General features: G+C 44.3%; 1 protein-coding gene across 1 annotated transcript in view; it reads left to right on the top strand.

Annotated features, from left to right (window-relative positions):
- Positions 1 to 12,968, top strand: part of atad2b (ATPase family AAA domain containing 2B) — a gene marked incomplete at its 3' end in the record, with an annotated part of 85,513 nt that overhangs the window by 15,024 nt on the left and 57,521 nt on the right. Inside the window, exons 18-20 of the mRNA XM_008279632.1 lie at positions 3,377 to 3,563; positions 3,667 to 3,852; positions 11,148 to 11,283. Coding sequence (XP_008277854.1) covers positions 3,377 to 3,563; positions 3,667 to 3,852; positions 11,148 to 11,283 — 509 coding nt within the window. The remainder of the gene's footprint in view (positions 1 to 3,376; positions 3,564 to 3,666; positions 3,853 to 11,147; positions 11,284 to 12,968) is intronic.

Here is a 12,968-nt window from a genome sequence, read left to right as displayed (position 1 = left end):
GCAGCCCACCTGACGATTTTCTCAGTTTTTTTTTTTTTGCTGTGATAGATGATGTAACTTAAATTTTCATTTATTCTAATTTCAACACGACTTTCAAACCTGCCGGCAGGTTATTGAGGTTCAGACGATCAAAGACATCACGTCAAATCTAATGTTTAAAATCTAAATTTGAATACGCTACAGCGAAGCAAGTTCAAAGAACACATAATTACCTTTTCATTTACATTGAGCTGATGCTTAATGCTGATTTTTAGTGACCTTTTGACTGCACAAGCGAGATACCACCTCTGCCCTTCTCAGTGTAACTAGCTTCCTTTTTCAGTGGTTTAATTGGGGTTTCATATAGCTCACGCTTGCCTCGGAAATGTAGTTATTTTCCTAGCAGAAGGAAGCCTCTTTATTAACATATGACACATTGCCTTCACGAGAATTTTTACAAGTGAGAATATATAATGGCAGGAATGAGCAGCAAATACAACTCAATGACTCCGCAGGCTTTTGAGAATCCTTAGCCGGGGAGTCAAAAGGCCCAGATCAAAGGATGGAAGCGAAAAGAAAATGCAACAAGAGAATTTTGAAGTTAGATTCGTTGTGGCAGCTTCCACTCAGAAATAGAGAGATAAAGGAACTAAACTGCTCAAGGACAGACCTGTGGCTTTTCATTTACTTGAGTCGATTGTTGATGAACCCGTTAAACTCTTATTAAGCTTCTAGTCCTCAAGACTTCCAAAATACCCCTGTCTTGTGTGCGAGCTGTACATAAAGGCGTCTGCTTCACGCCTGAATGAACATCCTGCTCACTTCTCCGTAAACGTCGTGACAGAAATCTCGCTACGTCGGATGTAATAACATTTCTGTATCGCTTTCGACGCTCTGAATTGCGTGCAGTCACATTAACATATTGGCAATCATACGGTAAACGCAATTAGAGTTGTGTGAAGCGATTCGAGAAAGACTTTTTTTCCCCACATTTCAGCACCAATATTGGTCAAAAAAATATGACAGAGAGAAAACGCTGTGTGCCAAAATCAGAAAATGTTTTTTCTCAGTCACGTTGCTTGACTTTTTAATACATTAAATTATAAAACTGATCATAAAAATAACACAAGATGGAAAAGGAAAAGATTGATTAGACTTAAAAGTTGTGGAGAAAAGTTGTTGCTTCCAGCTGTTTGTAGGAAGCAGCAGGATCCATTTAAGCGTCTCCGAAGACAGGAAGTTGAGCACATTTACACCAAACGGCAGTAATTATTATTATCATGTATCCCTGACGTGGAGACAGGATTGATCTAACAGCAGAGGTCATGCTGTGTAGTTTTCTTCACCTCAAACCAGCGAGTTCCATCAGCTGCAGGTGTTTTTAACAGAGCGGCTGCCCTCTGGTTGAGTCCTGAGCTCCATTACAGCTGTTGGAATACTTGGTAAAGTAGCAGTTACATGATCATCAAACAGAGCAGAACATTTTCAGTGTTTGGGAAATCACAAACAAACTGGGCAATTAGTTATTCAGACAGTTTCATAAGCCTGCCATTAGTTTAGTTTTAGTCTTTTGTTGTTCGCTGCATTATTACGCTGTCATCTCACCGCTGACAAGTCTGTGCGTCAACCATTATGTAAACTTCCTCAAATCGATTCATATCATGGCGGCTGACAGCTGTCCGTTCCCGGCTATCAATCAGGTAAACTTGAACAGAAGGGGCGTCGCGTGCGAGAGTCGGCGAGACAAAAGCGTGATACGGCAGCCGATTCTCTGAAACCCCGGCAGACTATACATCAAAGTAAAGCTTAGCTGTGTTTTAATTTGCTCCGAAAGAAAGAAAAGGAAAAAAAAAAAGAACAGTTGAAATATTGAAATGTCTGAAGTTTTTACTTTGTATTTCAGTTAATATTCATGAGTTGGAATGTGTCCGCTAAAGGTGTCTGTGAATTTTCACTCGGCGTCCACTAGCACCCTATCAAGTATTTCATGAAATTTAAATATACTGCACCTCCGGTCTTTGAGTCCAGATAGAGGGACGGATAATTTTGTTAGCTGAACCGATACAGATGGAGATGGTGATGTCTCCATACGCCTGTACTGTCCTGAGTGTTCTCGCAGCTGTGATTACCTGGCCGAGTGTTACCATCGAACACCTGCACTCAAACCTCCAGGGGCTCAAGAGACACGTGCCCTATAGGTGGAGTTGCTGATAACATATGGGAGAAATAATGAATGTTGAAGATGAAGGAAGAGACCCAGTCATTTGCATTTCTGCTTTGCTGTGCCATCCTGCATCATGCAGATTAGGATTACTGGAGTCATATACATATGCAGCTAACTCATGTTGTGCACAGGGTCAGAACTTTACTTTGGGGCTCTACTAGAATATGTTTATCTGCTTTAATATTCAAAAAACACGTTTCACATACTGTACATCGCTGCAGCACCTTTTTTCCCACCTCCGTCTGAAAGTCTCTTCTCCCGAAAAGCCCAGTCTGCTGTGATTGGTCAGCTTGTTGTACATGTACTGTAACCGCAGAGACTTACAGAAGTGGCTCCAGTGAGGAAATAAAGGCAGACTGTGAAGGTGTTCTAAACTATCTGCTAGACAGGCGTTACGCAGATGTGCTACACGGTGATGCAAATAAGTAACGGAAGAAAAGGCTGCATATCAAACATGACATTTCAGGCAGGTAGGGAGCGGTGTTTTATGAGCGATAGAATAATACCCTCTGGTGTTGACTTTGGGCTTTTACATGCACAGAAATGCTATAACACACATATTTTTGGGAAAAAACCCAAAAGCTGATTATGGCCTCTTTAAAACAGTGCTGAGCTGCTCCAGGCAGAGCCGGGGCTGCAGGCTTGTTGCCCTCGGTACGTCCATATAACTGGGACACAAGGGAACGCTTCACACTTCTACATTATATAGTTGGAACTGGAGGTTTGCCCGAACTGTAACAAGCCTTTTGCTATTTTCCCTCTGACCGCTCGCTGGTGTGTCGCTTGTTCTTTCTTGTTTCACCGACCAGCTGCGTCACTTGTGGTTGCCTTTACTCCAGTTGCTAAGAAATGAAAAATGCTCGTGTTCATTGCTTGCTGATTATATATCCTCTTTGTGCTGGAAATGTTTCACACTGGCAGAGAACAGCTCACAGAGATGCTGTATGTATTTATGCTGCTATTACTTACACAAACCGAGGTGCTTTCTCAGAGAAGCCTGTCGTTACATTTACATCAAACATGCATTTACAGTGAAACTCTGGCAGAGCCGAGCTAATGCAAAATGCAAAAGTGTAGCGCTTCTGCTGCGAGAATGACGGGTCGACTGCTGTTCTGACATCATAAGGCAATGGATGGTATGCTAACTATGAACTTCCCATCTGCTCCTCGTAGCTCTGCCCTGCAACAGCCCACAGCATACCGGCCTCGTCTGCTGCTGGCCGGGGCCCCAGGCTCAGGACAGAGCTCCCACTTGGCCCCTGCCTTGCTGCACCACCTGGACAAGCTACCAGTGCACCGCCTGGACTTGCCCATTCTCTACTCCGTCAGCGCCAAGACGCCGGAGGAGTCCTGCGCTCAGGTAACCCCCCGCACAGACCCGTGTGTTGGAATTCGACAACTCAGAGACTTTTAGAACTTTTTAAATGTAATCAACGGTGTGTGCTTGACCGCTGTGGTTGCAGGTTTTCCGTGAGGCCCGTCGGAGCATGCCCAGCGTGGTGTACATGCCACATATCTCAGAGTGGTGGGACACAGTGAGCGACACTGTGAAGAGCACCTTCCTCACCCTGCTGCAGGACGTGCCCTCCTTCAGCCCTGTCCTTATCCTCGCCACTGCTGAGACTCACTACTCAAAGCTGTCAGACGAGGTAGGACCACGGTGCATATACAAACACTCACAGGAGCTGACATTTTCAGATTTACCTGGAGCCCTGCCACATGTTCTTTTGGGATTGCATATTGCTGCTGGTGCAATTGCTTCCTTTATGTGAGAGAGGAGCGTGGTATTGGAGGCTAAAGCTTGATTCAGAGGTCTCTTTTTTTATTTCTTTCTTATGCCAGAAATGCGAGTGCAGACAGAGTCAAGGTCATCTGCTCCCACAGAGTTTTTATCTACTTTGGCTCCATCACCCTTTCTTGTCATTTATCCCACTGCCCACTTTTCTCCCTGGGTATGCCTGCCCCTGCTCCTTCATCCTTCCTCTTGGATTTATTATTTTCTGTCTGAAAGCCAAAGCTAGAGTCAGACCACCTGTTGTGGGTTAGGCTGCAAGGGATTGATTGGGTTAGAGGAAGAGGAAAGAGAAAGACCAGAGGAAGGGGGAGAAAAAAGACACAGAAAAATAAGGAGGTGGGTTCTTTCTAGTCAGGCAACAGAAGGGCTTTAATTAGGTCTGGGGGTTGGCAGCCCCTAGTCCTCACCCCAGGCCACGCACTCCACATCAACATGCCTGAGCTGCCTGTTGGTTCTTATCTGTTCTTGTCTCTGTGCATGTGTGTGGCTGCTGTTTTGGCAAGGCCTTAACCCTGGCCGTGCTCCAAGGCGAGAGAGGCTCTTGGGATGATTCTCTCTCTGTAGTTTACTCATTAGGACCGAGGCACCTGGACTGCAGCACCCACCGAGGTCTAAGCTCTTTATTAAAGCCTCCAAGTTCTAGTTTGCACTTTTCTGGCATCTAAAAACACCTGCATGGAGGTGTTTACTAAGTGAAAACGTGATTATAACCGGAGACTAATCTTCTAATTCCTCTTCCGATCGTTTTTAACTTGTCTTTCCGTCTTTGTTTCTCTTTATTCTTCGGTATCTTTATTTTGTGTGCTTGAAAGTTTCCCGCAGGTTTCTGCATTGCATTAAGGTTTTTTTTCCATTTCACTTAACTCCATCGTGTTGATTCGCGTGCTGTGTTAAGAGAATAAGTATGAAAATGGAAGTGTTGCACAGACCATTCAGTCTCAGTGTCACATGTCAGATTGCTGTTCATTACCATACCAGGTGACTGGCAGAAACCGCGCAAGATCGGCAATTACCGCTTCCTTCGGATTAACTTTTCTTTGGTCATTGAACACATAGGCATTTAGCCAGGAAAATTGGGAAGCTCGTGATGGAATAAATAGCATGATCGAGTCAACATGGAGCCAGCATGAAGCTATCAAGACTGTCCTGAGGCGACGCTGGCTTTCTCCTGCGTGTTTTTCTCCATTTTAGTGTCTCGTGCTGCTACTTTATGGCGGGATTGCATCATTGCACTTGTTAATCAGTTCCTTATTATTACATCGGTGAGGCCATTTCTTCACTCATTTTAAAGCTGTATTAAAAAGCAAATCATCATGCTTGTACCACACACGCTGTGCCTCCGGCTGCACCGTTCCCACGGCGGGAATTAACATTTCGGAGATGGCTAATGAATATGTCGGATGATAAATTGTTTGACGGAAAAATTGATTTTGTTGCGGATCTCTTGTTGCTCCACGTGTTGACCACTGACATTTTTGCAGGCTTTGTTGTCAGAAAGGATCGGGCTGTTGGTTGAATATATCAGCTATTTGGGAGTTGTTTATTTTGTCATTTTATTTTGCCAGTTTATTAGAATTTAACTGAGCTGCAACAATTAGTCGGTTAATTGATTACGTTGTCAACTATGAAAATAACAATCACCTATTTTAATGTTTAATTACTTAGTTTGAGCAATTTTTTTTAGAAAATAAGTCTGATTACAGACTCTTAGATGTGAGTATTTTCTGGTTTCTTTTCTCCTCTTTGACAGTAAACTTAATATCTTTGCATTGTGGACAAAACGAGACACTTCAGGACGTCATCAACAGGTTAATCGACAATGAAGATGATCATTAATTGGAGCATCGGTCTGTAAATAAATTACATTTAAGCCGTCTTTTGTGGTTGGAGTCCAAACGATAAGTACTTGGAAAGCAACGTTAATTTAAAAGTCACGTTCGAGAACTGGATCCGAGCGTTTAATAGCATATGCCATCCCCAGCTGTTTGTTCATTTAGAGGTTGCGAGCGGAGGTGTCCTTCACGTGACGACGTCGGACTCTGTTTCTCACGGTGTCGGACAGCTGTTCAGCCCGTCCTTACTGTGTGCTGCTTATCAAAGATCTCAAGGTGATCTACCGGTCATGTTAGAAACTTTTGCCACAACTATGCACTTGCAAAGACGTACTTGCTGGTTTTGTCTTGTTTAAAATAATCCCAAAAGCTCCCTGCGTGTTGCGCACCTTTACGAATGTATCCGCTGGTTGTTAGACGGATGGCGGTTGGTTAGAAATCTACTATATTTCCCAACTGTGTTCCAAACCGTACCCAGCTTAATGGATTGGTTATTTCCTAAACGAACAGAGAATTGATTTCTTTACATTATGTTGAACGTAGTTACATTTCACTAAGTCATGCTTCAGTCTCATGTTCCTGTTATGTATCCTATGAATAAATGCATGCACTGGCCTTTAATATATTTAAAATAAATCAATGCTTTCGGCTGTAGTATAACCATTTCCATAACTTATTTACCGTGATGGATTGCTCACGTCAGGCAGGTTTCAAGTTTCTGCTAGTTTTCATACTGTACCGACATAACCTTAAGCAGTGGCTGTCGATGAACTCATCAGAGTAAAGGTAAAAAAAAAAATCCAAAAGATAACCGCTGTTCTTGAGAAATTTGTCAACACAGAGACGTATAAACGCCACGACTGCTTCCAGTGATTTTCTGTGTGATGCAGGTGTAACTGCAGGCTCTCTTTGGAAGTCTACAATGGGAAAGTATCAAGGGGAGTTTACAGTATTCCAAAGAGAGAGTGATTTTTTTCAGGCTATTTACTGAAAGGCTGGAATATTGCCGACGCTGAGTGCATGCTTAGCAGTTTCCTCGCCCAACAATTGGATCTATTTGCTAGAATTGGTATGGTTTTTTTTGTTTTTTTAAAGGTGTGTACATGCTGCAGTATACGGTGCTTTAAGTGGTCTGGCTAGCTCGGAGAGTGTTGTTTCGCTTTCTGGCACGGAGAACACAGTGACAGCTGCTGTCTCAGCTCCAAACCTCAGCAGGGAACAGGCAGCATCCCTCCCCAGCCAAAACTGACAGTACAGGCTTGGGTCCAGCTACAGAGCGGCCCTCCCTCCCTTAACAGCTATTCACTCCGCTCTGATTGACTCCCTTTTTCTGTGGAGGACCGGTGGAAATTGCTTGAACATGTGATTGTAGAAGCGATATACCTGCAGTTAGAGGAGGAGATCGTCTCCCTTCGGTCATTATGTTTAGCGCCGGAACTCTTTTTGGGACGCGGGCGCCGGTAGCCGCATCCAACGTGTCCGCCGCTGTTTTTATTATCGTAGCAGGAACCAGGTTTGTGTCTTGTGAGGTGGGTGATAGTTTGTGCGACGTGTCCTCCAGCCCGGCTTGAGTGTTTGCAGCGACTCTGAATGGAAGCACGACTGAAGCTGGACTGAAAAGCCACAATCGCACTTTAAACGCAGATGAGTGCACTTTCAGACGCTCTTTCCTTCAAGACATTTGCGGCGTTGTGTCATTTGTAGACACAGAAAGCGATGCCTGGTGTTTCGTAGGATGAAAAACAGAGCTCAGGATAAAAAAAAACCTGCCACTGGCTCTACCTTGTACAACATACAGATCTCTTTAATGACTTCCATATTGGCTCTTTTTTTGCTTAATGCACCATTAGGGGTCCACCAATTTTCAGAGCCATTATTCAGCATTTTTCTATTTATCAGTAACATTTTTGTAAACCGATTTCTGATTAAAAAATTGAACTGATACATCATTTTGTCTCTTTGTGGCCTCGAGCGATCTACTTCACACGGCAGCATTTGACCGGTAACACGTTACAACATCATCAGTAAGAGTCTGTCAGCACTGAAGGATAAATGATGGAAAGTTGTCTTGTAATTGAACATATTGGAGAATTGCTGAAGCATATAACGATCACCAGGGCTCACACAAAGACGCAGACGTCCATGCACGCTTGCATTTTAGAATCACTGGTTAAGTTAGAATGCATTTGTTTGGATTGTGAAAGGAATCTAACGAAGAAAAAGGCAATTTAATGATGGTTTGATTTTGACATCATGATTTTCATTTTTACTGCAACTGTTGACGAGTTCGAGATATCTGTTATTAGCTCCCTTGTTAGCTAATCATCATTATCGACCACCATGTAATCATCATTCCTGACTGCATGTGAAATCTTCAGTTAGCATAAAATTCGTCTGCTGCTTTTCTCACTTCGGGCCACAGCGGCAGCGTAAGCCAGCGAGGCACCTCTCCAGTCACAACCTTTAGCTCTTTTTCAGGGATGTCGAGGCGCTTTCAGGCCGGATGGGACATGTAATCCCTTCCAGTACGTAATGGATCCCCTCTCAGTCATCCACGGGGATGCGACGTGGAGGCCCAAACTGCCTAAACCGACACCTCTCAAAACGTAGCTGCAGCGGTTTCTTCTCTGAGCTGCTCACTCCGGCTCCTAAGCTCATTTTGACCGCTTATAATACCCGCGATCTGTCAAAACCTAAAGCTCATGACCACAGCTGAGGGTTGGGACGTAGAAATGTGAGACCGGAGCTTCGCTTTCAGGCAACAGTAATATCAGCAGTCATAATCCATATCAGCGGCACTTTAGGGTCTATACTGCTGTCAAGACGTCTTAATTTGCCCTGTGGTTTGTTTATTTTCACTTCTTTGTGGTGGTTCAGGAAGGTTTCTTCTGCCCCTGTGTGAACTGCATGAAAAGTGATTCACTCCAGCAAACTAACTTTCCACCTGCCGTGGAGATTTTTGTTTTTTTTTCTCTTAAGAAAAGCGAGACAGAGATGTAGCAACAGGGTGGTATCGGGCTCTCTGACAGGCGTGTTTTTAGTTTTCTTTTTAAGTCCGTTCCTTCAGTTAAGAATTCATAATGCAGCGAGAGCAGGTATCCAGTTTTGTTTTACAGTTGCTCGAGCCAGGCACACATTCCCAGTTTTCTTTGTACATTCAGTTCTCTCCTCCCCTGCCCTCCCTCCTTCCCTCTTTTTTAACCATTCATCTATCAGCACATTTCTGCTCTCCCTCCCTCTGTGTCAACACCCCTGCAGCCTTTATCATGATGAAAATACCGCGAATCATTACCCGCTGTGCGCCGCGCACACTTTGACTGTCTCGGGCTCCCCTACCGTCTTCCTTGTTTTTTTTACTCCATTTCACCTTTTTTACCCTCGTCTGAGGGGAGAGCGCACAATGCAGGGGAGAGAGGCCAAGAAGGAGAACAGAAGGCAATGCAGTGAGAACAAACATGCCACGGCTAAGGGAGGCGATCGATGTGAATGGCAGATGGAGGGGGGGGATAAAAAGAGGAAAGTTGGTGCTTAGTCAGCAACAGTAGCGTTTTCTATCAGGAGCAGGCCTTGAGCTCCAACCGAGAACCAACCTGGGATGTGTGAAGCCCCCCATGTAAGCTCGAATACAGATGCAGGAACTATCTGACCCGTGCGTGCGAACGATGCATTGTTGTTTATCTGATAATTACCAAGACAAAAAAAAAAGTCAGCAGTGATTTAAAAAGCCGCTCCCCACCAGCGAGGTGCACAGTAAGTTTGATGAATGTTAGTTTAACCGCGGGTAGCTCCTTAGATATGTATGTATGCATTCCTTCCAGTGTAATATAATTGCAGGATGGATGCTTCGCCTTCTCGTTTGTTTGCAGACTTGTTGTCCTTCCCAGTTTTTTGTTTGGACTGTAAATTTGCCGGTAAATTAACATAGCTGCTCTGTAAAACATCCCACAGGACCCGAGTGGAATCGCCTCATCTTTTTTCATTATCTTAACTGGGCGTGCAAAGGTACGCACCTCGATTTTAAGGTCTTGTTTTTAACGCTACAGCGAAGAGAAGACAAAATAATAAAGTGCTCCTTTTTTAAAAAAACTTTTTTAGTACTTAACTTTTTAGGAATGTATTCGGTGACTATGGCGGTGTCATTTTTCAAAAAAAAAACTTGCTAATACTGAAACCTACTGATAAAAAAGTAAATTAAAATAAATGCTTGCTTAAATAATTAAAAAACAAATATCCAGAGAAGTGCCGCATTTACAAGTGGACTGAGTTCAAACTGCACTGTTCACATCAGCAGCTTTTAGCTTCACGTTACGACACCAAACAGAAATAGTTGGGGAGCTTTTTCCTTCTACGTTCAGGTGATTCGATCCCCAACAAGTGAGCAGCGAGTTTGATGTACAACCTGCTACGTACCTGATGGCAGCGAAACAATGCAGGCGTATAGCTTTGGTCGGATCCAGCTGCTTTTGTCCATTGTCACTGTAGTTTAAGTGTAGCCTGGTGCCGAGACTTTTCATTATTAACGAGCGTCTAGACATAACAATCAGGGCTCCAGACTAACTTTTTCCATTAGTAGCTCCCTGCTAATAACTTTAGGAGCACCAGAACTAAATTCAAAAGAATAAATTATTAAGTTAAATGGTGCTTTTTTTTTAAACACAGATGCCAAATAATACATTTACTGGGCTCTGGCAGGGAGGGTCTGTGTCCCTCTGTTCTGCAGTGATGCAACAGACAGATTCTCCTCCAGTACTTCCACTTAACATTTCCACACTGCTCACGTCTGTCCGTCGCCTAGCGTTAGCACAGCGCCTGGTTCCCTCTGTTGACGAGCAGCGGCGGATTCAGAAGATGGTTTCTTCGTTTTTAACCAAAATGAGGGCTGAGTTTAGTTTGTTTTCAGAGATTATTACAGTGATGTTTTCTTCGTAGCGTTAGATGGAGTGCTGCGATTAATCCTGGAACGTTCCCTCTGACGTGAAAGATATCTAAATGACGGGAACGTTTGTATTACATCCGCATTCGTTAGGTTTCCTTTTTATAAATTTGAGGTTCGTCTCAGCTGTTTCTTATCCTATTCTCTTCAAGTCTAGTTTATAAATCCGCTTGTTTAAAGAATAACATTACAGATCAATGCAGGATGTTACAGAGCGTGTGTGTGCACAGAAGTTCAGCTGCTTCTGAACAAGAAATATAGAATAAACAACTGGAGGCATATTTACAAGTGATCCGAGTTATAAAATTTAGTGTCTCCAGAAAGGTTCGCTGTCTGGAGCTCTTCACAATATATTGTGTGTGTTTTTTTTCCTTTACACTACAGGTGAGAAGTATATTCCAGAGGACCTATGGGGAGGTGGTAACGCTGTGCCCTCCAGGAGAAGAGGAAAAGAGGAACTTCTTCTCTAACCTGCTGCTGGTTCAAGCAGCCAGATCTCCTCCACGCCTCAGGAACACAGGTATTCGCTCTATCCACATGCAGGACGAGGCAGTTATGACTCATCTCTGCTGTCAGTCCTAGAGGGCAGTGTTGGCTGCACGCTTCCTTCCTCGCTCTGTTGTCAGTGTTTCCCACAGTCGTGTTTGGATCCAGCGTGAGGGAAGAGCAGCAGATGTTATTTCGCTGGCAGAGGCTCTCCTGTGCTATGAGTATCTAATTCATATTCGGTGATGAGGGTTTAATATTTGACATGTTCGGAATTGGTTTAATTTCGCCTCAGATGGAGCTACAAAAAAGTACAGATGTAAGATAATTAGGGTGGTGCACACTCAAGTGTAAGATTGACCCACCTTTCTATCTACCCCCTGCCTTCGCCCCAGCGCTCAGTGTTCCCAAAGCTCTCGGTTCCAGCTCAATAAGAGAGAACTGTCCACCCGGGCTTTTAAATGGAAATGGTGCCCCGCGTTCCTCCGTCGATTCCTCATTGATGTAAGGCAGGGGTCCCCCGCTCCACTCGCGCTGCGCTCTTCAGGGGCTCCTCCTTTACCAAGACAGCAGTCCCGACTTCCTGCAGCGAGGCCGGCGCACAAGCATGGAGGGGAATTGCTATGAGAGGGCCCGGCCGCGATTAACCGTAATTAGAATCAGGGTTTGGATTGCTGCTCGTGAGTCGAGTACCCTTAGGTGCTGGGGAGTAACGATGTCGGCAGATGCCTTGGGCGAAGCGCTGGTGCCGTGGGAGAGGAGGAGAGGGTGTCTGCTCGCCTCGCTTCTTCACCCCGCTGCTGGCCAGAGGCTATTCCTCAGTGCATTTCAAAACCCGTGTTTGCGAAGGAGTGTAGCTGCAGTTTTTGTCTTCAGCCGAAATCATCTCAAAAGCTTGATTTTTTTTTTTTTTTCTTTCTTTCCTCGGGTAAGATTTTTTTTTTCTCTTTGGAGTGGTGTTAAAAGGAAATGGGGAAGAATAAGGTTTGAGATCGGACTGTGCGTCTGGGTTCTCACTTGCAGCCAATACGCTGGCCGTGTGTGTGTGTATATATTTCTTTATTTTTTTTTACGTCTCTGTGCTGGCGGCAGCTTTGGCCAGAGGCGTTATGTTCTCAGGTTGTCCGTCCGTCAGTCTGGCCCATTCTCATGAAATTGATATCTCAGGAGGGCCTCGGGGCGGTTTCTTCAAATTTGGTGCAAACGTTCACTTAGACTGGAAGATGAACTCATTAGATTTTGGCGGACAGTCAGTCTATCAATCACTCACTGGGGCTGGATGTGGTTTGTGTTTCAACAATTTCAATTCTCAGAGCGTGGCGGTCAAGGTCGTGCATGAGTAATAATATTCTAATGATGTAGTGCACTATACAGCAGGAGAAGAGTCAAGGGTACTTTCACTTTTAATAACACAGAACACATTCCTGATTACACCTGCACACTTGAAGTGACCTCTTCAATGCAGAACTTTTGCAGTGCGGTATTTAGTAAAGGATCTGAGCGCTTCATCCGCTGCTAAACAAACACTTACTACAGCATCCTGTTGCGTTCTTCACCTGTGGAACGCTGCTGATCACGGACGAACGTCAGCAGCAGAAACGCAGAGCTAGTTAAAAAAAAAGTAACTGTTGGCTGACTTTTCTCATTTAGAGTTTCCTGTTTACTTCAGCCACTTTACTGTAACAATACTGGAGCCCCGTCCCGTCCTTGTGGGAAAAA

The sequence above is a fragment of the Stegastes partitus genome, unplaced genomic scaffold (genome assembly GCF_000690725.1).
Source record: "Stegastes partitus isolate 25-593 unplaced genomic scaffold, Stegastes_partitus-1.0.2 Scaffold166, whole genome shotgun sequence".
Taxonomy (NCBI): domain Eukaryota; kingdom Metazoa; phylum Chordata; class Actinopteri; family Pomacentridae; genus Stegastes; species Stegastes partitus.
The sequence above is the reverse complement of the archived record's forward strand: the minus strand, read 5'-3'. Positions and strand labels throughout refer to the sequence as shown.